A 25,797-nucleotide genomic window follows, 5' to 3' on the forward strand; every position below is an offset into this window, starting at 1 on the left:
AAATATCTAGTGAGATATACACATGCATGGACCAGCCTTTAATGATATTTCCAGAAACAGTGTTATAACAGAAGAAATAAACATCCCATGCCTCATGTTTCCACACAACAATCTCAATTTCCTGAGCGATAATGGAAACAACACTTCATGTGTTATTCCGGATAGACACAGTCACTAGAATTCTGCACTGACAAAGCAGAAGCATGTGAGAGAACTGCTTGAGATGAGCAAAACTGCTGTTTAGACAACTATTTCAATTACATTCACATTAATAAGCTAAATTAATTTATTACTGGTGGTGGAGTGCCAACATAGGTTTTGTCTACTATTTGTCTATTCTTATATATTACTGAACATCTGAAAAACAGGATCTGAATGAGGAATATATTCTCCAGTGCATGGGCGTAGGCAGGGGGGCAAGAGGGGGCAGCTGCCCCCCCTAGAAGCAAAAAAATTAATGTATTTTACAGACCATAACCAGCACTTTTCCCCTCCAAAAACTGAAGTGGAAAGGGCTTTGCTTTAGCAAGAGCAGCTAAGTCTCCGCTTGCTGGGGGGGGGGGGCACAGCAGTAACAAAAACACATCAAATAAATAAAGCAAAGTGGCTACCAGTAGTTAAGCAGTTAAGACAATGGAGCATATATCCCCAGGCAAGATTCGATAGCTGACCATTTCACCCTATTGTTCTTAAGTGGGAGTTGTTAATGAGCATTCAGGAGCATTAAGAGTTCTATTGGTGATTTAATGAGGGTGCAGACTCAGAGGATTCAATTTGACTAAGGTGGCTCTGCAAGGCTAAAAAGAAGTGAATAAGAAAGGGGGGGCTGTAGCTTTGACAGACACAGTGATGTTTATAAAAAGCATTGGTGTTCCAGTCTGCCCCTCCTCCTGCATCTGTATACTGTAAATCAGGGGTGGCCACCTCCCAAGAGACTCTGATCTACTCAGACTTTAAAACGGGGGGTGATCTACCCCCTTTTGGGGGGTTCAGGTCAAAGCTGTTGAGTTTTTTTTAAAGGAAGGGAAGCCCTGTTTTGGGGGGTTTAGGTCAAACTTGTTGAGCTTCTTTTAGGAGGGAGGGAGGCCCATTTTTGTTTAGGGCTTCAGGTCATAGTTCAACTTTTTTGAGGGAGGAGGAAAATTTTGGGTGAGCTTTTTTTAGGGGTGCCAGTGACCTACCACAGACATCCAGTGATCTACTGGTAGATCACAATCTACCTGTTGGACGTGCCTGCTGTAAATCAAGCAGAGAGAAAGCTGCTTACAAGGCTCCTGTACATGCAGAGTTCCAGCATCACAGCATCACCCAGAGGCACCCACAAATATGAGTTATCCCTCTCTCTATTTCTTCCTTCCTTCCCTCCCTCTTCCATCCTTAATAAAATATGGGGGGGCAGATAAGCCCCACATAGAAAGCCCATCAACATGGGGGGATGACTCTTTCAAATACGGTATTTACCAGTAATTGGGGGGGGGGGGAGAGGCACCTAGGCCTCTAGGTGTTGGCTGTTATGCCTAGGAGTAGGACAATTCAAGAAAGCAGAACGATGCATATGGTATGGTAATACTATATCAATAGAATCGTAGAATTGTAGTCGGAAGGGACCACAAGGGTCATCTAGTCCAACCCGCTGCAATGCAGGATTTTTTCCTAAGGTGGGGCTTGAACCATGGTTGAAATATTATGCTGATATGCAGCAACACCTCGGAGCCGTCGTGGCTGCGGCCATGCCTTGCCCCGCCCTCGCCCGCCCTTCCACTCCCTCTCGCCTGCCCGACCCTCCTGTCCTCTTGCTGCAGAGTTCTAGCATCACAGCGTCATCCAGAGACACCCACAAATATGAGTTATCTCTCTCTCTATTTCTTCCTTCCTTCCCTCCCTCTTCCATCCTTAATAAAATACGGGGGGGGCAGATAAGCCCCACATAGAAAGCCCATCAACATGGGGGGATGACTCTTTCAAATACGGTATTTACCAATAATTGGGGGGGGGGCACCTAGGCCTCTAGGAGTTGGATGCTATGCCTAGGAGTAGGACAATTCAAGAAAGCAGAATGATGCATATGCTATGGTAATATATCAATAGAATCATAGAATTGTAGTCGGAAGGGACCACAAGGGTCATCTAGTCCAACCCCCTGCAATGCAGGATTTTTTTCCTAAGGTGGGGCTTGAACCATGGTTGAAATATTATGCTGATATGCAGCAACGCCTCGGAGCCGTCGTGGCTGCGGCCGTGTCTTGCCTCGCCCTCGCCCGCCCTGCCACCCCCTCTCGCCTGCCCGACCCTCCCGTCCTCTCCAGCCAAGCAGGGTAGCCGCCAACGCTACCAGCCCCAGAAGCACAAGGTGGCCGCTGCTGCCACCGCCACGATGTCATCAGGCCCGCTGGCCCTTTAGCGCCGCCCACTTTGTGGCCCCTCCCCTTCCGTGCCTTGGCCCCGCCCCTGAACGACCATGGCTTGCCCCCCCCTAGTTTTGATCCTGGCTACGCCCCTGCTCCAGTGGGATTAGATATCCATATAGGAACAATATCTGGATACAACCACCACAGGCGCCAACTCTAAGTGGTTCAACTCTAAGCCCCCGCAAATGTTTTGGCAGGCTGGGGGCACCTAAAATTGACTGTGTTGAGCCACCTCAGCCTCCTCCTCCACCACGTGAAAGCGCAGATAAGGCACCAAATCGCCCACCTGTCTCCCAGGGTGCCCTCCCTCTCTCCGTCCTTCCTGCAACCTTCCTGCAGCCTCCCTAAATATTTTATTCAAGTTGGTGCCACTGACTTGGTCATAAAGCATATGCTTTTCATGTACAAAATCCCAGTTCCTATAAAAAAAAATCTCAGGCAGCATGGTCTAATCTAATTCAGTATATGGCTGCTTCATAAATTCAAATAGCATACTCAGTAGTTAATAGCTTGAAACTCTGAGAAACCATTTTCTATATTTATAAAAGCTTTCCACCAAAAAAGATATGACTACTACAAAACTGAAAATGCTTTCTAGCAGGAACAATGTGAAGCTAATCTAAGGGCAAATTTTCCTGGTATACTGGCAGCTTCCTGTGTAACTTTGTATAAATCAAGGATGGGTCAATCAAGGTCAACCAGTAGACAGATTATTCTGCCTCAGTGCCTAAAGCCTCTCTTCCCATTGTTATTATTAAACACTGCTCGTTTCACACATGCATAGCTGTGCATGTGTGTGTACTGTGAAGCCGTAAACCTGCAAGTTGTGTATGCATGTGGAACTGCTTTCACAATCTTTGAAATAAATATATCTTTGATGCCTGCTTGGGCTTTTCAAGCTCTCTCTCACTTTCAGATTCCTATTTTGGGAATTTGGGGCAAGCAGCTCAGCAGTGGAGGTGTAGAAAGAATAATAATGTGTCTGAACCATGTAAGCAGGTGGGGCTCTCCCAGTGTTGGAACAAATAATAGTCCGAACGAATGTGCACAGCACTGAATTTGCTAAAAACCAATGGTAGATATCTCAACAGATAGTAGAAAGTTTCATGCGTGAAATGTATTACCCTCTGGTCCCTGTCTCCTCAGTGCTTCTTTCATGTTGCCCTCTGATGCTTCATCTTCTATGTGCTTGCTGTTCTAAATTCTGTGTCCCTCCCTCTCATACTTTCTGCTCTGTTGCCTGAGTTTTGTAAATTATTTGATGGTATGTTAAAGCCTGCAGCCTCAATATATACATTTTATACATATTACTTCAACTGTAGTCTATGTCCTGAGTTCTGTTCTGTATGTGTCTTGAGATCCCTGTGAAGATTTGCTGACATGGTCAATATGCTGAAATATGTGCATAATACCAAAACTATACAGGGCCAGCTTATCTAAAAGACCACCTGTCCATCTACACACCTATCCGATTCCTACAGTCTGTTAAGGAGTCTCTTTTGATGATTCCACACACTCTATCAAATGGCAAACTATTTTTCTTTTGGCTTTTGCCTGGTTACTATTTCTGTTTGTCACACACAATCAGGCAAGTTCCTAGTTATGCCCGAATATTCAGCAAGAACAAGTGCCAAGATTAAAGTTGTACCAATGGCAATATATTTCACAATACAGATCACTCTGTTCAGTTGCACACCCAGTGTACAATCCATCAACAGCACAATGCAGATTGCAATGGATAATTTATATACTATTGTCCACTGAATGTGGAATAAGCACATTGATTTGCACTAATGCCAAGCCATTCTTATTTACAAAACATCCTTAGTTTCATCCATCTATACAAAAAGAAGCACATAATTCGGGCTATGAAAGATGGCAGAGTTAAAACAAAATTGGCTCAAGAGCCAGACCTTACATACGAAGAAAGCCAAAAAAGGCTCCCTATGCATTTCTACAGCAAGCATAAAAATAATCTCCTTCTGGAAAATACAGAAACAAGCCAAACTACACAATAACAGAAAGGATAAATAAAAGAGTACAGCTGCACACTTACTAGAGAAGTAAACCCAACTGAAATAAAATGGATTTGGACTTCCAACTAAAAAATGGATAGTACTACATTCCATGTTCGGTTAAGACAAAAGTTCAATTCTACAGCAACTCTTCTGTTTTTGTTTAGCAAATATCATTTTTTCTTGCTCCAGAGTAACTGGTGTGTTGCCTTGACACATATACTAAGAATCTCAACTTTCACAATAACCCTGAAGTGCAATAAAAAGTCACAGAAACCACCAAAAGAAAAAATCCCACTGTGGTTGCAAAATAATTAAGAATTTTTGAGATATTGCCATATATATGAGGAATTGAAAAAATGTTTAAGCAAACTTTCATAAAGAAACCAGAAGCCTTCCTCTTAGACATTTTAGATTCAGATATTCCAAATGAAAAAAGAGAATACAGTGGAACCTCTACTTACGAATTTAATCCGTTCCGAATGCACATTCGTAAGTAGAAACATTCGTAAGTCAAAACGATGTTTCCCATAGGAATGCATTAAGAATGGATTGATTCGTTCCGGGGCCTTAAAAAATGGCCAGATTGGCAGGTGGGGAGGCCGGCGGGAGGCCGGTGGCTGCGGTGGCAATGGGCCCGATCCAGCGAAGATCGGTAGCGGAGCCGGCGAGGGCCCGATCCCGCGCAAGGCTGGCACACAGCGGTGGCGAGCGTGGGGCACCGAGGCGGTGAGGGCCCGATCGTAAGTCGAATAAATTTGTAAGCCCGCCCCCATTTTTTCCCTTCGTAACTCGAAAAATTTGAATGTCGAGTCATTCGTATGTCGAGCTGTCACAGTACAGTGGAACCTCTATTTGCGACCATAATCCGTTCTGGAGGTCTGTCCGGAGGTTGAAACGGGTTGCTGAGAGAGGCGCCGTTGTGCACAGGCGGTGATTGCCTGCTTCTGCACATGTGCAAACGGCGATTGCCCGCTTCTCCGCATGTGCGAATGGTGATCACCGCTCCAGCGCATGCGCAAATGGCGGCAAATCCACCAGTTACTTCCGGGTTTGCCACAGTTGTGACTTGGAACGACCGTAAGAAGAGGTGGTGGTTCAACTGTATTCTTATATGCTACAACCATGGGTGTACCCAGCATGGGGCAGGGGGGTGCAGCTGCCCCCGCTAGAAGACCAAACCGTGGGCCCGAATAGGGAAGCAAATACCCTGTGCAGGCGCCCTGCTTGTTGACACGGGGGGGAGGGGGGAGGAAACGCTGCTGGTGCCGTGGCTCCTGGACGGCGGCTCCTCCTCTCAGCCCGTCCTGCCTACATTTGCACCAATTCCCACCCACTAAAGCCTTCGCGCCTCCCAATGGAAAGCCCTGCCGGGCGGCAACCTATCCTAACAAAGAGTTCTGCTGGGCTGGCAAGCGAAGGAGACGCGGCTCCCTGCATTGGTTGCAGCCGTTGCTGCGCTCTGGCTTCCGGTAGGCTGCACTGCGATCGTCGGCGCCGCGGGCTGGGAATCGCCCCCTTCCCCCCTTCCCCCCTCCGCACCCCCTACCCACCCCTGAGTTAGGAGTTGCTACTGAGACTCCTCCTGGGCCGGGAGAGGAAGTGCACCGACAGGAGCCAGTTCAGCCTCGGCGGGCAGAAGCCCGCAAAGGAGGAGTGGGGGGCGGCGCCCGAAGGCGGTGGTCGTGGCTGCTGCAAGGAAGCTGCGTGGGGGCGTTTGCGCCGGATTGCCGGCGGCAGGAGTAGCCCAGCGGCAGTGACCCTTCCTCGCCGCCCCCCCACCCCCGGCAATAGGAAAGGAGCTGCCTTGGGGGGGCGGCACAGCTCTCCACTCCCCCTGCATGCATTGCCCTCTCTGGGCATTGGCTGCTGTTTCCTTCTTTGCAATGCAACCCCCCCCAGCAGCTCTCCCTTGCTGCCCCTGCCGAGAGAGGGGCGTTGAGGGCGGGGGAGCCGCTGTCGCCGCCGTAGGGTCGTAGCTGGGGGGGGCTCACTCGCCTGCGCTGCGCCACCCCACCTTTCCCATCTTTTGCTCCCTTGCGATGGGGAGGCGGTGGTGGTAGCTTCTTCTTCTTCTTTGAGGGTCTTAGCTGGGGGGTCCCCAGTATCCTCCCAGGCCACGGGGGGATGGCCCCCCAGGACTAGCAGACCTCTGAGCTCCTTCCCCATCCCAGATATATAGGATGGGAACTGGCAAGGCTTCAGGGAGACCTGGAGGAAGGAAAACGGGGCCCAAAGGGGTTTTTCAGGGGGGTGGCTAGCCATAAATGGATGGGAGTGGTGTTTTCAGAGCAGGGCCGTCTTAAGCATACCTGGCGCCCTGACCCCGTGGTGTGACGGATCCCTCTCGTGCCCCCACCCCGCCCCGTTTCCCGGCACAGCTCACTGCACGGCTGCCGCCTGGAGGGCTGGAGCCCTGCGCAACCCAGCCTGGCCGTAGGGCCGGCCCTGGGCCAGGGGGTGCTGCCCGCCCCCTGTTGCGATGCCCCTGCACATGGCGGAGGCGGCCCCAGGCCTGCGCGCCTCCAGAAAGCAGCCTGAAGCCACTGAACAGTTGAGAGGTGCGGCTGGGGCGGCCTCCGCTGTGCCTCTCAGCGGGCGCAGCGGCGCCCCTGATGGCCTGGCGCCCCGCGCCACCGGACCCGGGCCTAGAGACGTCCCTGCTTCAGAGCAGGGGGGTTTCGTGTGAGAGAGTTTAGGGGTTTCATTTAGTGGCTGCAGCCACCGCCGCAGAGTCGTCGGGCCCGCTGGCCCTGTAGCCCCGCCCACATTCCCACTTTGTGACCCCTCCCCTCCCGTGCCTTGGCCCCACCCCTGAACGACCATGGCTTGCCCCCCCCCCCAGTTTTGATCCTGGGTACGCCCCTGGCTACAACAGCAGCAAGAATATTAATTACCAGTACCAGAAATTGGAAAGGAGAATTAGTACCAAAAAAAGAGGAATGGCAGGATAATTTTTTTGAATATCTCAAACTGGCAAAAATGACAGAGACAATTAGGAGATAGCCAAACCCAAAGTTCAAAAAAAGAATATTTTTTTAAAAAGTGCCTTCAAGTTAAAACCTGGACATGCTTTGATTAATTTTCGCAAACCACAAAATGGGTTATAAGTATTCTATTCAGATAACAGAAGAAATGGTGAAATGATTAAAGAAGCAGTTTATTAAACAGATAAGACAGACCCGCTTTGAGGAAGACGGAAGTCTATTGGGGAAGATAAGGAATTGGGAATTAAGAACATGGTGGCATAAGTTCTTTTGTAAGAACATATGGATTTATGGATGTATGTATTTTTTTGTTTGTTTGTTTTTGTTATTATTTTATCATTTTTGTTAATTTTTTGTGTGTTTTTGTTAAGTAAGAAAACTAATAAAAAGCATATTTAAAAAAGAAAAAATTCCACTGTGAACTTTTTTTATGTTCATAAAACATAACAGTGCAATGCAAACCACATCTATTCATAAGTAAATCCTACTGAATTAAATGGGGCTTAATCCCAGGTAAGTAGGGTCAGGATTGCAGCTTGAATGATTAGTGTTACATCCAACACTGCCTGTGCACTTGTACAATGGACATCACCTTTCTTTCTCTCCTTCCTCTTGCAGCCTTCCGCAGAGTCTCAATCTGCTCTGAGCAGATTTTGGATATGAATGGGGAAGGAGTCTGCAGGGTGGTCTACACCCATAGTCTTGCTTTGAGTTTTTTCTTTTGAAAGCTTTCAGTTCTGATTAATAATTCTGAAACTGGTATTATGTACTAGTTTGGGGGTTTTGTGCAGTGAGAACAATTCATCTAATAGTTGCAATCATTTTCGTCAATTTTTAGAGTACCCAAGAAGACTAATGGCAAACTGCATGAATAGAATAAAAATGTGCAATTGAATTTTTCATAGTCCCTATTTTCACCCTGCAATGAAAGAAGGCATTTTCTCAATGTTATTTTATGGGTGTATACAGCAGCATGTAGATGGTATAAATATTTATATTTGGTTTGCTTAATCTTTTCATCAAAAGTGAGTAACAAAATAACAATTAATGCAAACAATAATCCTGAACGATTCACAAACTAAAAATGTGTTTTGTAAGGCATGACGATTTTCCAAATGCAGAGAGGCTTTTGAGCACTAGAAGATGCAGGAAATGGAAATGAGGCAGGGTTAATATATTTAACCTATGTTTGGTGAAGGTACATGCATTCCTCCATCTCTCTCTATAATAAAAATTAAGTATGTCACAGTGCAGCCACCATTGCAGGATTTGTAGTGCTGCATTACAATCCTGGATTTGCATGAAGTCAGAGCGAGATAGGGGAAAAGAAGTGAAGGAAAGTTGCACAAGAACAGTGGCCATAGCATGGGAACAAGAGTGGAAAGACATGGGGTGGGGAGGAGATGATTTAAAACAAAAGTTTGAGTAAAGCAGGAATGGAGGGAAATGAAAGGAAACTGGCAGTTTTAAACAATGGCAGAGGTTTAAGCAGGCGCATAGAAAGGGAGGGGTGATGGGGGTGGGGCGCCCCAGGCAGCACTCTGGTGGGGGCAGCGCCCCCGGCCCTTCCCCACCCTCCACCGATGACGGCTGCCGCGGCGTGACCACCATCGCGGAGACGCCCCTATGTTGCTCCATAGCGCGCTCTGCTTCTTCCTGCTCGGGCAGAAGCGAGGGGCGGGCCAGAGAGGGATGTTAGCGGTGGCCGCTGATGCCCCTCCCTGGCCCACCCCTCGCTTCCGCCCGAGCACGAAGAAGCAGAACGCGCCGGCCAAGCAGAGCAGCAGCGGCAAGCTGGATGGACTGTGCATGTGCAGATATGGGCTGACGCTGCTGATCCCGCGGCAACCTTACGAGCGGCAACTCATAAGGCTGCCACGTGTGAAAAACAGCACAGACAGGGCAGCCTTACGCACACTGTTCCCATGCAGCAGCCTTACGAGTTGCCGCTTGCTCGTCGGATTGTAAGGTTGCCACGGGAGCAGCAGTGTCATGCGTCGTGATGTCAGGACGCATGCGCGCTGTGGAGCGATGCCCCACTCCCAGGGGGTGCCACCCCGGGCAGCCAAGCGGCACCATTCACCACTGGGTTTAAGTAAGTAAACTACTTTGGAAGGTTGGAGGGCTCTATATCCTGTGTTGTACACATATGGGTGCATGCTTGTGAACGAAATATGTATTTTAAATTACTACATTCAATCTGGAACTTCCATGCTTAAGACAATGCATGTTACCAAAAGTGAAATACACTGTGTGAAGGACCTATGGAATATCTGAAGGCTCCAAATCCTTTAACTCTCTCACATGAAGCAACTGAGGAATGGAGGAGGGAGAAGTCTGAGTACAGCAAGAAGAGAGAAAGCACCTGTTTCAAACAATGGCAGGGTAAAGCAGAAATGGAAAGACACTGAAAGGATTTTTTTTAAAATGGTACAGTTTTGAGTAAAGTATGGATAGAGGAACACAAAAAGGGAAAGTGGCAAAGGTTTGAGTACAGCAAGGCAGACAACAGAAAACCAGGAGAAAGGAGAATGGAATGGTGTAGGAAAAGAACATGAAATACAAGCTGCCATCATGAATAGGAAAACTCTGCACTGCAACAATCTGTTGCAAATTGCCCTGGTAGAACTATAATTTGCTCACTTATTAAGCAACCATTTGATAATACTTTTGAATTCTGTACACACAAATTTCTGATTACAGTGGAACCTTGTGTTGCGTACCATCCTCCTTGTGAACGCTTTGGGTTACCAGCTCCGCTAACCCGGAAGTAGATGCTCCCGGTTGCGAACTTTGCCCCGGGATGCGAGCGGAAGTTGCGTGCGGAAGTTGGCAAAAGCGTGCCTCAGGTTATGAACAGTTTTGGCTTAAGAACGGACCTCTGGAATTAAGTTCGTAACCGGAGGTACCACTGTAGTCCACTTTTCACAAACATGGAGGATGGGAAGTCTTTTCTAGAACCTGTGATCTTTTCTATGACCTGTGATCTTCCCAGAAGGTCACCTGAAAAAATACTCCCACCATGTGAGAGTTGAAAGCCACATCACACTACTGACATCAAAACCAAAACAGTCCAGTAAATATTATTTTACAGCTTCACTGCGAATATTTGCCTAAGCTTTCAGTACTAAAGATTACACAGCATTCCACAACTAAGAAAGGGGGGTAGTCCACTAAAGGTAAAGGTAAAGGGGCCCCTGACCATCAGGTCCAGTCGTGTCCGACTCTGGGGTGGCGGCGCTCATCTCGCTCTATAGGCTGAGGGAGCTGGCGTTTGTCCACAGACAGCTTCCGGGTCATGTGGCCAGCATGACAAAGCTGCTTCTGGCGAACCAGAGCAGCGCACAGAAACGCCGTTTACCTTCCCGCCGGAGTGGTCCCTATTTATCTACTTGCACTTTGATGTGCTTTTGAACTGCTAGGTGGGCAGGAGCTGGGACCGAGCAACGGGAGCTCACCCCATTGCAGGGATTCAAACCACCGACCTTCTGATCAGCAAGCCCTAGACTCTGTGGTTTAACCCACAGCGCCACCTGGGTCCCATAACTAAGAAAGGGGGGTAGTCCACTATACTGTAGAGATATATTAACACAAGGGTGGGGGACCTGCAGCCCTTGGACTAATTTTACACAGGTGGGGAGAGCCTGGAGGGAGAGAAGAGGGCAAGATAGGAAAACGAGGTCAAAATGGATGTAGAAGTGAGAGCCCTCTACAAGCAACTGGTTCAAACCTCTGGCAAGAGTCATGTATGCTTTCTCCAGTGGCCCAGTAAATAGGTAGGGATGTGGTCCCCAACAGATTGTCCCTAACAGAATCCAGATCACAATGGAAAGAAGGTTCCCCACCCTTGCACTAAAAACTATGAAGTGCTTTATAAATCAAAATCTTATGGAGGTGCATATAGCTACCGTAACATTAAAACTTCAAAGTATCAGAATTACACTTTCTTTCTTTTTTACTACGTAACAAGCAGAATGCTAAATTTAAAACTGTTCCACACCTCTAATGATCTGTCTGAACTGCAAGGATAATAATCAGGTATAGGTATAATCATCCCTTCTGTAGCCACATGTGTTAATTATATTAAAAGGTTTGCTAATCTCTCACTAACTACAACATGCTGCCTGGTTGTTAACTTTGTAACTACCGTAGTTAATGAAAACAAGATACTTGTTAGCTTTCTATTTGTTTCTAAAGTTTGCAAAATTAATGTAATATTTCATTGGGTCAACTTTTGCATGCATAGTCATAAAGATTTTCTATTACACAGAAGTAATAAGAAATGGTTTTAACTTGACTGTTTTAATTGTTTAAATGATAATGACTTAATTCATTTAATCCACTTAATTATTTATTGTGTCATTTTCCTTTGCTCTGATATTTGGCTTGTGTAAACACATAAATTATTTTTAAAGGGTTTTGTACAACTCAAGAGCTGTGCAACTGAACAGAAAAATATCTCATTCAAAAACAACATGAAGTCTTTGTCAGAAATCTATTCTCATATTTCCAAATCTGTAGAAGGAATGTGTCTAGTTTCTCTGAACAGAAAAAGAGCAGCTGGAAGTTTAATCATTGATATCTACAGACACATTTAAAAGGTATGCATGATACTTAACAAGAACAAGTGAGAGTTCATCCCACTTTGATTTCATATGTATCAGAAACACTACCACAAACCTGTAACCTGAACTCTGATGTTTTAATAATGCACAGTTTTAGGAGGATAGTCTACTGGAATAATATCTAGGTCACTACCGTGTTTCTCCTAAAATAAGACGTGCCTCTAAAATAAGCCATGGCACGATCTTTTGAAGGCCAAAAAATGTAAGACATCCCCCCAAAATAAGACGTGTTGGGGGAGCCAGCGGGACGACCCAGAGCGAGCCGGCAAACGCAGCAGCTCGCGCTGCGCCGAGCCCCAGCACAGCAGGAGCCCCAGCACAGTGACGCGCGGAGCTCTGGCTGAACGGGCCCCAGGACCCGGCAGCGGGCGGCGCGCAAAGCCGCAGGACCCGGCAGCAGCCCCAGCCGCGCCGCGCTGCACTGCGTGAAGCCCAGGGACCCAGCAGCGGGTCCTGGGGCTTCGCGCGGCACGGCTGAGGCTGCTGGCTCCTGCCGGGTCCTGCGGCTTCGCGTGCCGCCCGCTGCCGGGTCCCTGGGCTTCACGTGGTGCGGCGCGGCGCGGCTGGGGCTGCTGCCGGCTCCTGCCGGCTCCTGCGGCTTCGCGCGCCGCCCGCTGCCGGGTCCCTGGGCTTCACGCAGTGCGGCGCGGCGCGCGAAGCCGCAGGACTCGGCAGGAGCCGGCAGCAGTCCCAGCCGCGCCGCGTGAAGCCCAGGGACCCGGCAGCGGGCTCAGCGGGCGGCGCACGAAGCCGCAGCACCCGGCAGGAGCCGGCAGCAGCCCCAGCCACGCCGCGCCGCACCGCACCGCGTGAAGCCCAGGGACCCGGCAGCGGGCGGCGCGCGGCGCCACAGGAGCCAGCAGCAGAAGCCTCAGCCGCGCCGCACGAAGCCCCAGGACCAGGCAGCGGGCTCAACGGGCGGCGCGCGAAGCCACAGGACCCAGCAGCGGGCGGCGCGCAATGCTGCAGGACCCGGCAGGAGCCGGCAGCAGCCACAGCCGTGCCGCATGAAGCCCTGGGACCCAGCAGCAGGCTCAGCGGGCGGTGCAAGAAAGCCCCGTACCATACGTAACAATAAGACATCCCCCGAAAATAAGCCACGATGTATTTTTTTTAAAGAAAAATAAATATAAGACGTGTCTTATTTTAGGAGAAACACGGTAGCTAGAATGAGATTAGTGAAACACTGCTAAAGCAGTTCATAAATGTTTTTGTCTATATCTATATACCTCCTACTCACATCAAAGCTAGCACTTCATAAGCTGAACAATATCTTCCATCAGGAAAGGCAATTTTTAAAAGATCAAAATCAGATTTCTTTTTTACAGTTTCCTATAGACAAAGACTGTTGTCAGCTGTTATCCTATCTGCTACCTCATGCAGGTAAGGTAATATTAAGAGCGCCTGCATAGCTGTTTCTTTCCTGCTGATAATTCCTTTGGATAAAACAGACAGCTGGTAATTGTCTCATTTCACTTGACACTCCATTTAGATAAGTTTCAGTCAAGACTTTTGCAACAAACACCAACTCCCTGGAGTTGGAACCTTTCCCTCCTAACGTCCTCTAAGGCTTGAAAGAAAAGAACAAACCTCATCAGCTATTATAAATGCCATCCATCTATTTGCATTGTTGTTAACAGCCTTCTTGTTCTTTGACGAAAACCAAAATATAACCACTACACAATATATAAAACTATCTTCCTCCTTCACAAAATAATTTATCCATATTAGAACAATCTTTTTCAATGTGTAGGTGGAAAATTGAAGAAGAAAAGTTAGAATCTTAATCCCAAAGGTGGGTGAAATGGGATGCAACAGTTGCAGTATCCTGATGGAAGTCCAGAAAGAGGTTCACAGATTCTATACTATATCTAAATTCTAAAGAGTTCTTCCAAAGGCTTCATGGAAAAGGTGGATTTTCATGAAGGATTTGATGGAAGAAAGGGACTTGTGGAGGACATCTGGAAGGTAGCTTCAGACATAAGAAAGGAAGTCAGAATGGGCATCATGTTTTTGGGATGCAGCCAGAATACCTTTAGATAACAAAGGGTCACAAGCAGAGAACAGAGAAATACAGGGTGTAGAGGAAAAGTTTTCAAGATAAAGAGACATCTACACAGCATCAGAAAGCTGACTGCAGCCAGCATAGGGATTTAAAATACTGTAGTTTGTACTGTTTATTGATATACATTGTATTTTTAGCATAGACTGTAAGCCACTCTGAGGGCTACTTGTAGGTAGAAAATTGATTATTTATGAATTTTATGTATATGCCACACAACAACCAACTATATATAATCTAACATAAAAATACAAAACAGTTGTTTTTAAGGGATTTAATATACTTTCAGATTGTTACTTGACTGTAACCTTTGGGATGAAGTGATCAATGAATCTAACAAACACATAGGCATACAGCAACACGGGTCAGTTCAGTAAAATATCTTGTATGTGCTGCATATGCAAATGATCCCCAGTTCTACTCCAATTTTATTGCCACCAAGCCTTGGTTCTGTGCTGGAGAAGACATAAAGATGACATGTCTACTTTATCTTAAGACTGGAGACTGCTGTCCACTTGAAATTCTAACATGTCACAAGCTGCACTGGCTGAATCAGTCGTGGCACGTTGTGCTGTTTTAATGGCAAAAAGGAGTAAGCCCAGGGGTTTTTGTTATCTGGAACTCTCTGGAACTCAATTCCGGCACCTCTCAGGTGGGCGCCACTGCCTTATAAGAGAACAAGGGAGGTGTTCATGGTGAGTTCCAGCACCTCTTTTTCTAGAAAAATAGCACTAAGTAAGCCTATTTTTATTGTTTAAAAATGAAATTAACCAAGTATATAGTTTCATACACCTTTATTTCCTGATGGCAAACTTTAAAATAAATACTGCATGCCAAATACTGGAATCTGTGCATCAGTTTGCAAGCAAAAGCCCTACAATTAGACAGCTCTTCAACACTATCACATATTCTGCCAACCTTCCTCCATTCTCAGTAATGAATGCTGCTTCTCAACAAACTGTTTCAGTAGAATAGTACACTGCCACCTACCTATACAATGTCAAACAATGTTTTCATATTAAAAAGTAATTACAACACTCAAAGAAGACATTCAGAGTGAAGTGCTTATGACAATCAACAGATCATACCCACCTACCCAAAAAACACAGACAACACTAACTTTTCCTTCTATGTCTCTTCTGAACAACCTCCCTCCTGGTCCCTTATGAAGAAAAAATCTGATCTATTTTTACAGTCTGGCACATTGGTATTTTGGATATTTTCCAACAATTTTTTTCAGGCCTTTAGAAATAAAAGCCAGATATGATTTAGTTCTTCACTCTTCATTCATTAAAATAAGCAAACTTAATAAAGAATCCAGGAAATACATCTACTCAGCTGTATATGCACTGAAATCAGTAACAATTTTCACTGCTACCAAAGAATCCATACCGGTAGTAGTCTATCGTTCCTGAATCAACAAAGAATACTACATTGGGGGGAGTGTGGTTTACAAGGTAACTGTACTTAACTGTACTTAAACCTACAGTGTTTTGATTTCCAACATTCTTAGTAGCTTATTTTACTAGCTTATCATTATTATTCTACATTAAGTCAGAATCCATAACTATTTTTCATGCAACTCAGCACTCAGCTTGTTGAAGGTTAATTGTAATTCTTCCTTTTTTATATGGTTGTGAACCAGACGTCCCAGAACTTTTCCCCATGAGTAGAGACAAGTTACAGAAACAGGTGGTGCTTCCTTAACAAAGCACACAAATCACTTATTTGAATTGAGAATATAGATTTGGATGTTTACCTGTTTTCTCCCTGCTTGTTGTTTGAAGGTGGAGGATGCAGCACAGTTTGATTCCCTTCCATCTCCACAATGCACTTTGTATTCAGCTCCAGCTCTGAAACATAATGCAACCGAGGATTTCAGAATGTTCCCTTACAAAATGATATATACAGCTCATCCCAAGCCAGCAGGGTTTTTCCTGTTTCTTTCTTCTTGTGTCCAGAAAACAACTCCCTTTTGCTGCTAAGAGTGTAGGAAATGGCATGGGCGTTGCTCACCAAAAAAAAAGTAGGGTAGGGAAAAAAGGGGGGAAAGGACAATCCTAGAGCAGAAAGTTGGAGAGCTACAGATTGACAGAGGCTCTCCACCAGTGCCCAGTCTCATTGTCTGGCTTGTATGTTCTCCACATGTTACTCGTGTGAAATGATACAATTGTGTGCTATCCCCAGTTCCATGTTCACAAATGTCCCCCCCCCCAAAAAAAAACAAGACCATGTAAGCCATTTCAGGGCACCATCTCCAAGACTAGATGATAGTGTCAGATCCTCCACTGGAAGTGGGGAAGAGAGAAGAGCCACAACTTTTAGCCACCTGGGACAGCTCAGTCAGTAGATCATGAGACTCTTAATCTCAGGGTCATGGGTTTGAACCCACACTGGGCAAAAGATTTCTTCATTGCAGGGAGTTGAACTAGATGACCCTTGTGGCCCCTTGCAACTCTATGATAGGCTGCATAGAAGCCAAGTCCTAGGGGCCAAAGTCCGTCTGAAAAAAATCTGGTAACCTTATTTTGGACACAAGTTTATGGGCATTGCCATTCAAACGGTGTGTGCTGTGTCATGTGATCAATTATGCGGAGCGGGGCTCATCTGCCTCCCCTCCATAGTTTTATTCATGTTGGCACCCCTGATAGATTGGCGAAATCGCCCCAAAGCCAGCCAGCTTTCCCCACCCACCCAGCAAGCGAGCAGACCAACTCCAAACAGATTTACAGTACTGTACAAGGAGCCGGCGGGGTTTGCCCTCAACTCCACGCCCCTCGCTGCAAGAAAAGGGAGGCTACGCTCCAACCAAGAAAACCAAGGGAGCGAATAAGGGATCGGGGCTTCTTCCTTCCCACCGCGGGACTCACACCCCAAGCTCCCCGCTCCCGAGTCTTTCGCCAGGAAGGGCTAGGCAAATGTTTTGCTAAAGCCAGAGGGGACACCCTTCCCTTTTCCTCGCCCCGCCGCCAATCCAAGGAAGAGAAAAAAGTTCAACTCTGCAAACAAGTTGGAGGGGCGGAAGGGAGCGAGGGGGAAAGGTGCTTCTGAGGGGTGAAGACGGGGTTAGTCGGGGACTGCTGAGAGGCGAGTGTGAGCCATCTCCGTCCCATTATTATTATTATTATTATTATTATTATTATTATTATTATTATTATTATTATTATTATTATTATTATTACCTCTCCTGTTCATGGGCCGGACTCTGACGGCCACTTTCACCTTCGTATCCGACATCTTCCCTGACGGCGAAGGAGGAGGAGGCAGCGCCGGGTGTCCCGTCCCCCTCAGCAGCCAGCCAGCTCCCTCAGGGGTCGCCCTGCCGCTTCGCGACAGAGGGTGGAGAAGCGAGAGCGAGTCTCGCTCGCAGGCAGCGCGCGACGGAGCCCGCCTCTCCCCTCAGGACCGCGGCGGAACCTCAAGGCGACGGCCGCGAACCCCGGCGAGGACGACGAGGCTCCCTCGGCTGGGGAAGCAAGGCGGCGCCGACGTCCATCTCACGCCGGCGGGGAAGCAGCGAGTCGAGAGGAGGCGAACCGGCAACAAGCAGCGGCGGCGGCGGCGAGAGCAGCTTTCCGGGGACGCGGCGGCGGCGGCGTTTCCCTCAGCCTCGCCTGCGCGAAGATCCTCGTTGCCTTTTCCAACAGCCCCGTGCCTGCTGCTGCTGCCGCCTCCTCCTCCTCCTCCCCATCCCAACCGCCATCTTCCAGCCCCCGCGGCGGCGGCGGCGGCGGCGGCGGCTCCTGCCTTCGTTTCCCTCCCTCTCTCTCCTCAGTCTCTGCTGAGATTCCTGGGTCAGGCAGACGGAGCGAGGGCGGGCGGGCTAGCGGGGGGAAGAGGAGGAGGGAAGGGGCGCGTCGGAAAAGGACGGAGATAGCCGAGCGTCTTCGGCACTGAGCGGGGATCGGGAGTTGGGTAGCCGGGAGCTAGGCATGTCCTCCTAACGGTCATGCGCGAGTTCTCTCGGGACCCTTCGCTCGCCTGGAATAGGAATTCGAGACGCGTTCGCGCAGGCGCAGATGGAAGCGCTGACGGGGAGGGAGTTTACTGTGTGCTTCAGGCTTGCTTCTCGAGCGGCGGCGGCTTGTTTTCCTCCTCCTCCTCCGCTTCCCCCGCCTCCACCCTTCGGATTTGGTGTCAAGTTGAAGGGAGGAGGCGGCAAAAAGCGCACGAGCCCTCCGGGCAGCCGCCGCCTCGCAAGGCTAAGTTTAAGGCAGCGGGAGGGTTGCTGAGGCAGCAATGGGTCGGGGATGCGGCCCTGGAGGGAAGGAGCAGGTTGAGAGGCGGAGGAATGTGAAGCCAGAGGATGAGAGCTGCCCATTTTAAGGGCGATCACGGCATCTTGAATTATAGAGCTTCCCGAGATACTCAACTCCACTCTGTGCTTTTCACTTGAGCCCTTTCTCAGCACGGTTTAATAGAACTATACTTTTAACATGAATGACAGGGGCGTCCCAACTTTTTGAGATCTTTAGCCCCCTTCCTGCAACATATAACCCATTTTTTTATCTTGCTGTTTTCCTTCTTTCTCCTCTTTCTCTTTTAAATTTATTTACTGATACGTATTCAAAGAGATCAAAAAATATATACCCCTTACAAAGTATCGTTTTATACTGATTATAGAGGTGAAACTCGGAAAATTATAATATCGTCGAAAAGTGCATTTATTTCAGTAATGCAACTTATTATTTTTTATTTTCATTTTTACAAATTTTTTCTTTTGGAAATTCCACAGTAATAAAACAAATAGTTACAATAATACAGAAAAAAACAAAAATAAACATCGCTATTACATTTCATTAATTACATTCGATTTATAATTGACCTGCCTAATGGCAAATAATTACAATTACAACAAATAAAGGCTTGACATACCTTGCTTTGCATGTCATGCATCTATCTCATATATTGGTTTCACCTTTTAAGTTGCGTTACTGAAATAAATACACTTTTCGACGATATTCAAATTTTCCGAGTTTCACCTGTACATAATTTCAACACAATTCTCTGAAATGTTAATAATTTTTGAGGTGGGATCGATCATTGCCCGTATCTTTCTGAGGTCGTGAGGCAATTAGATATACATCTTTGTAACATCTTTGAACTAATCCAGCAATTAGAATGAATTTGCTCTAATCTTAAATTTGCAGTTCTGTACACACGCAGGAGTAAGTAAAGGGATTTAACACAGGATTAAGCAGGTTAGTCACACATTAGTCCCATTTAAAGCAATTGGACAAATTAGTCATATAGCTAACAAGTCCTGTTTATTTCAGTGGAATTGATGACTAACAGTGCAGACATCTGATAGATCATAAGTAGATCCTACTGAGTTTAAGGGGGCTTTCCCAGGTAAATGGGAAGTGGATTGCAGCCTCCTTTGGTCTGGATCCAAACCATTTTGGATTTTGTGGTGCATTCCAGTTACCATGCAGCACAACAGAAAAGGTACATAAACATGTTTTGATAAATACCTCTGCATGAATAACTTATTTTAATGATGTTGAATTAAAACTCTGCAGAAAATAACCCTATACTTTCAAAATAGTGAGAAGAAACAATGAACACCCCCCCCCCAATTCTATTATTAAATCTGACAAAATGAGCCAGCTATAACTAAATTATTCTGGCACCTGCAAAGCTACTTGCTTCTCAAAAACAATGTTTTTCTCGTTTCCATAGGCAATGTGGAATTTGTTTTAAGTAGGATGTAAAACAATTCCAAAGCATTTCACATCCAGAGAAATGAGGTTGTACTGATGAGTAAGATGTCATGATAAAATTAAATATTTACTATAACCTTGTTTATAAATATCATTGGAAATTTTGTGACTTAGGCACTGGCCCAAACCATGGATTATTTCAGTAAGGGGCAGGGGGGAAAGTAATTTCTGTTTATAAGCAATGTACAATAAGCTTATTCATATGCAATATTGATCACATACAGAGAGAACAAAGTTAAAGGCACAGTCTAAAGTTCAATTTTGATCACACTTGTCTTGACTTTAGCTGCCCTGTGCTATAAGCAATGGGGAATCGTGTGTATAGCTTTAAAAGTTGTGTACTGTTATGTCATCAGAAGGTAATTCGATAAATATAACTGCATTAACCATTTTGCATCAGGCATCCCTACATTTTTAATTAAATGTAAGTGCCATTTATTTCTTTGCTATCCCAGGAAGGAAACAACAACAAAGCCATTTTTTGGCTTCAAATAGTGTTGGAAGGAGACACTGTACCTCTAAACTGTCAGATTTGCATAACAAACAAATGGGACCTGCAACAAAATGTTGCATTGGGGAGTGGTTGTATATAGGGTTTGCTTTGGAAAGCATTATGCCTCTGAATATCAGTTGCTGAGAATCATAAGCCCCGAGAATGCCATTGCACTTCTGTCCTGCTTGCGGGCATCCCATAGGCATCTGGTGAACCACCCTGAGACCTGCGGGTATAGGGTGGTATAGAAAGTCAAATAAATAAAATCTGGTTGGCCACTGTGAGAACAGGATGCTGGACTAGATTATATGACCCACCAGGGCTCTTATGTTCTCTTTTTTCCTTCCTCCAGTCTCTCATTTCCTTTTAGTTTCTGTCCTCAGTGCCCTCTCTTCTTGTCCTCGCTGTCTTCAGAAGCAACAACTTCCACAAAAAATGCTTACCAACTCCGCCATGGGCATCTGAATCCAGGGACAGAAGATGGAGCAATGGAGCTGGAGGACACCAACATTCTGCCCTCTCCACTTTGACAGTGATTGGGTGGGCCTCGGGTGTTCCCACATATAATTTCCCCAGGTGGCCGCAAAAAGTCAGGGAGGGAGCTTTTCTGGCCAGAGGTCTTCAAGCTAACCTTTATCCAAGCCACACTGCTTTAAACTATTTCAGAAGACAGCAAGAATGTTAGTTAGGATTTAACAAGTTCTCAGATGGAAGCTAAATAGCTTTGTGGTGTTTTGTTCTTTTTAATGTCATTTGCCAAGCCATAAAATGAGGTTTTCTTGATGCCTGCAAATTGCACATCAAAAATCTTAAGGTTTTTTTTTTTTTTAGGAACCCCACCAACAAAGTTTTACAGTTTATAACAGTCAGGCACACACAGTTCTCTCAGACAACAGGAGAAAGAAAGACAGATTTCTTTTGTCTAATCAATAGTTTAATCATCCCACAAATGCCACTGTGGTCGTATGTTTTATGATGGGCAGACAGGAATCATAAGTGAAGCATTGTGTGAGAGAGAAAGAGAAAGGAGGATATTGACTCTCAGTCGCCTTTTCTTCTAATGTAGAACACAGTGATTACCTTTGAAAGAGAGATTAAAGGTTCAAAGTTCCTATATTTGAGGTTCTTTGCCCCACCACATTCACTTTAAGTTCTCGTTTCTGCACACCCAGCTCTGGAAAATGAATTGCTTACCTCCTAAAAAGCAATTAACTGCCACATTCAGTTTGTGACATGTACAACATAAATGAGCATGAGCTGCGGAAAGGACAAGCCTTCCATTATTCGCCCCTCCCTAAAAAAGCATTCACTCTCTTCATCATTACAATAAAGAATGTCTGGAATGCAAGTATGGCTGAAGCAGATCCCCACAGTTCTATTGTGAACATGAATCCTGAATTGAGATGAGGGGCTCCTGACAAAACAAAGCAGGAGGCCGGCTGGTAAATACTGTTAGGTTATTATTTATGTATTCAGGACAAATGTATTATGTTTAAATTTTGTTTTCAGACAGCAATGCATAAGGGAAGGAAATTGTACAACTTTGCACCTGTGAAAAACTGTAGATCATCTTGAAAGCTATCATTCCAAACTACAGTATACATAATGAGTAAGCACCAGCTTTCTATAAAATGGGCAGCCCATTTGCTTACCTTCCTGGATTAGCAAATAAATAGTAAAGTTCACCATAATGGTAGCATCCCACAATCTGTAAAGCTACTCCAAATGTGGCAGTATGTGTGTCAATATCTATACACACACAGATACATACATTGCAGCTGCTAGCTACTTATAAACTTGGCTTGCTGATAAGATCTCATAAATATCCAGATAGAGCAATCACTGGCTGTTTAGGCATTGTTTCTGTACCTGCCTCTTATTTTGAGTTATTAAAAATGATACCCCACACCCTTAAAACTACAAGAGTTGTCAGGGAAAGCAACAAATACAGCACAAATATTCTTTTCATGAATGAGGGTCAAAGTACATGTACTGTATAAGGAAGCCTGAATATATATTGGAAGGCAGTTTCAAAAGAATGATTTTGAGCAAAGCAGTGAGAAATGAAAGAGTCTTTACCTAACCCTTTCCCTACCAGCCATTTTCTGTTCAAAAGCATCTGGGCCAGCCCCTAAGCAGCTCTCTGGAGATTCAGACATGGGTTTGCAGGAAGCCTGTCGGCATTCGTCCCTGATGGGTTGGAGACACTTGGGACATTTACACAATATCTTATTCTTCTAAAGGCCATTACTTGGCAACTAAGGATGAAGTTACAAAATTAAATAAAAATAAAGGTCAACTGGCAGTCCTATTCCCAAATCAGAGCCCCCAAGTTCTATTTGGAACTTAGATCTCTGCTTCTTGGAACAGTTGCCACCTGAAAGTTGTTTGTAGAATTTTAAAGTCTTTGCATTTGTTAAATAAGTAATTTCATGCAGTATTGTCTGTGTAGAACACATTTTCTGTTTCCAATATAAAATTTGCACCTCTTAACAGCCTTCGCGGTTTAAAGGATCATGTGGAATAGGCAATTGGTCTCTCGGGTGGTGTACTTCTTCTTGGAGCTCAATTTCTCCCCTTCTGAAGGATAGTTTCTGTGTCAAGGGGGCACAACCAATAACACAATAAGTGCATCAGTGGTGGATTTATAAAGGATCGCCTCCACGCCAGTCCACTTTATTAGTTGTTCCACAATGTCCCCTGATGTTACCGCATTGCTGTCTGGCAAGTCACACTTGCTCTACAATGCAACCAATGTGGGACTAAAGAAAATCCACAAACCATTTGTGGTATGAAATTCAGCAGGAAGCTACTGGTCATACACCAATTGGAAACAAAGCGGCTATGGCTGCCCCTGAACTTTTGTAGGAAGAAATAGTATTGACCGTCCTGACACCATCATAAAAACAAATCACTGTAAATGCACAATAGGAAGAACATCTGTGGTGGGGTTCTGAGACAGTTTAAAATGATTGACAGGCAAATCAGACATACTCTGTCTACAGTGTGTTGCTTTCAGCAGTTTTGCTTTCACACTCTAGCTTTTGGATGCAAATGTGCATCTCCATCAGGACCTGCACCTGAGCACTGATTCCACTGAAAGCAATGCAGAATGTGCAAAACAGCATTCATACTAGATGGGAAAGTGGATGCAGATCCCATTTTGAGCCATGGTTCCTGATCTAGCAAATAGTATGTGCAGGGAACGAGATGTGCTTGCTGGAAAAATCATGTTATGGTACTTGGATCGGGTTTGGAAATATAGGTTTGGGTGGTGGGAGGCAAAACATCCTCTTTTCACTGCCCATCTCTTCCTCCTCCTCCTGCAAAACTGCAGATTCCTCCACTTGCGTTCAAAGCATAGTCAACGCATTAGACTAAGCCACTTATTTTCATTAAGAGTTGAGAAAACAGAATCTTAAGAAACACTTTTTTATGGGTTGCTATGAGGGACCCAGGTGGCGCTGTGGTTAAATCACTGAGCCCAGGGCTTGCTGATCAGAAGGTCGGCGGTTCGAATCCCTGTGACAGGGTGAGCTCCCGTTGCTTGGTCCCAGCTCCTGCCAACTTAGCAGTTCGAAAGCACGTCAAAATGCAAGTAGATAAATAGGAACCGCTACAGCGGGAAGGTAAACGGTGTTTCCATGTGCTGCTCTGGTTTGCCAGAAGCAGCTTTGTCATGCTGGCCACATGACCGGAAGCTATACGCCGGCTCCCTCGGCCAATAATGCGAGATGAGCGCGCAACCCCAGAGTCGGTCACGACTGGACCTAATGGTCAGGGGTCCCTTTACCTTTACCTTTTTATGCCTACTAGTAGCTCTTAACAGAAAACCATGTGATTTGAAACTCAGTGAATCATTGTATGTGACAGGGTGATGAAGATAACATTCAGTGGGGTGGGGAATCACTGCTGTACATGTTGTCTTGCAACATACAGTGCTCACATTTATCTGGAGTTCCAACAAACTTAGATAGACCAATAGAAAGGCATGGTAATGGTGTTTTTCAATGTACAGTAAAGAGAAAGCTGGCCAAAGATGGAGCATCTGACAACTCAAGGATCGAGGCGGCAGCATCCATTCATTTCCATGGAACATCCACAATACTCCCAAATGCACTGGGAGACATAAAACATGGAAGACTACTATAAGAAAAGAGAACTGCACATTCATAAATAAAATTCATAATGTAGATGTGAAGGCATTACAGATTTCACGGTGGGGGCAGTTTTTAGTAGGATGCTGCAAGATTCAACTCTTGTGGGGTTATTCCAAATAAAACAAAAAGTCCTGCAATCCAGTTATACATTCCCCCACATCAAGTCTAGTTTGGCCCTGAGCTATTGGACAAGTTGTATTACCGTAATAATGTTGCCATAGTTTATCTTATGGGATATTTTAAAACAACTGTAACAAATCGAGGGAGGACTTTGGTCTTTCAAATTTTAGTGGAGCCCCATGCAAGGCCAAAATTTGGTGCTCCACCCCATGCAACATAAGTCATGCCTCTGTTGATCCCATTTTTTTCAGTAGCTATTAAGTACAACTAACAGGCTCCAACTTAAAAAAATAAAAATAAACCACAGTTTAATCTTCAGTATAGCCGAATCTCTGCCCTTCCTACCACCATCTCAATGGTGTCTGTTTTGGCTCTCTCAGTGTGTAGAAGTTGAACCGCCGAGTCAGCCAGAGAAAAGTGATTCCTAATCAACAACAGCATGGCATGATATACGGTGACATTTCATCATTAAAAAGATCACATTTGCAGATAAAAAGGAAGATACACCTCAGAGTTCATTGGGTCCTTTCCATGCTAATGTAATACCACAATTTTTTGCCACAAGTAGGTACTGGACTTCCAACATTTTCCCCACAACCAAAGGAAAAGAGAAAGTGCATACCTTTATTTCATTATTAAACACAATGAGATTTAAAAAAAAAAAACCCACACAAGGTCCTATAGATCATATCTTGATGCAGTAAACCTCCCCCCCCCCAGGTCAACTTGTAATATTAAAACTTTTTGTAATATTTCTGAGTTTTTAATTTATTTCTTCCTTAACTTATCAAAGAGTAAGGGAACAGTTCTACCAGAATAACCAGTGGGGAAAAGGCACTACATTCCCCCCCCAGTCCTAAGAGTTATAACACCTGATTATCCCATGACCAGAGCTTCCTTAAGCTCATCTCAATAACATTCTAAGAACACTTCTATGTTATATTTAAGAAAACAGAAATAAATTGTTTCTGGTGTTACTAGAAATACACTGGGCCTTCTGTTTCTAACAGCAACAAAGATTATGTATTGTGGGGGGGGGGGCTAGATGCAACCAAAGGGATCTTTCTTTCCGATGTGTATGATTTTTGAAAACTAAAAACAGCCTTTGAGGCCACAAATTTCAGTCCAAAAATGGCAGGAAGGAGGGGTTACCATATGTAACTTTTCTGCCAGCTGTTTTCCCCCCCCAACTCAAAATTAACCC

At 45.5% G+C, this 25,797-nt stretch overlaps 1 protein-coding gene across 8 annotated transcripts in view; it reads right to left on the minus strand.

Moving 5' to 3' along the window:
- Window positions 1-18,045, minus strand: part of KIF13A (kinesin family member 13A) — a 78,496-nt gene extending 60,451 nt beyond the window's left edge. For all 8 annotated transcript variants that reach the window (XM_088675236.1, XM_088675235.1, XM_035126358.3 and 5 more), the window contains exons 1-2: window positions 17,280-18,045; window positions 15,857-15,950 (exon numbers count right to left, since the gene is read on the minus strand). In XM_088675236.1, the coding sequence (XP_088531362.1) occupies window positions 15,857-15,950; window positions 17,280-17,334 (149 nt within the window). In that variant the 5' untranslated portion in view covers window positions 17,335-18,045. The remainder of the gene's footprint in view (window positions 1-15,856; window positions 15,951-17,279) is intronic.
- Window positions 18,046-25,797: the final 7,752 nt, after the last annotated feature.

This window comes from Zootoca vivipara, chromosome 8, assembly GCF_965207765.1.
Source record: "Zootoca vivipara chromosome 8, rZooViv2.hap1.1, whole genome shotgun sequence".
NCBI classification, from domain to species: Eukaryota; Metazoa; Chordata; class Lepidosauria; order Squamata; family Lacertidae; genus Zootoca; species Zootoca vivipara.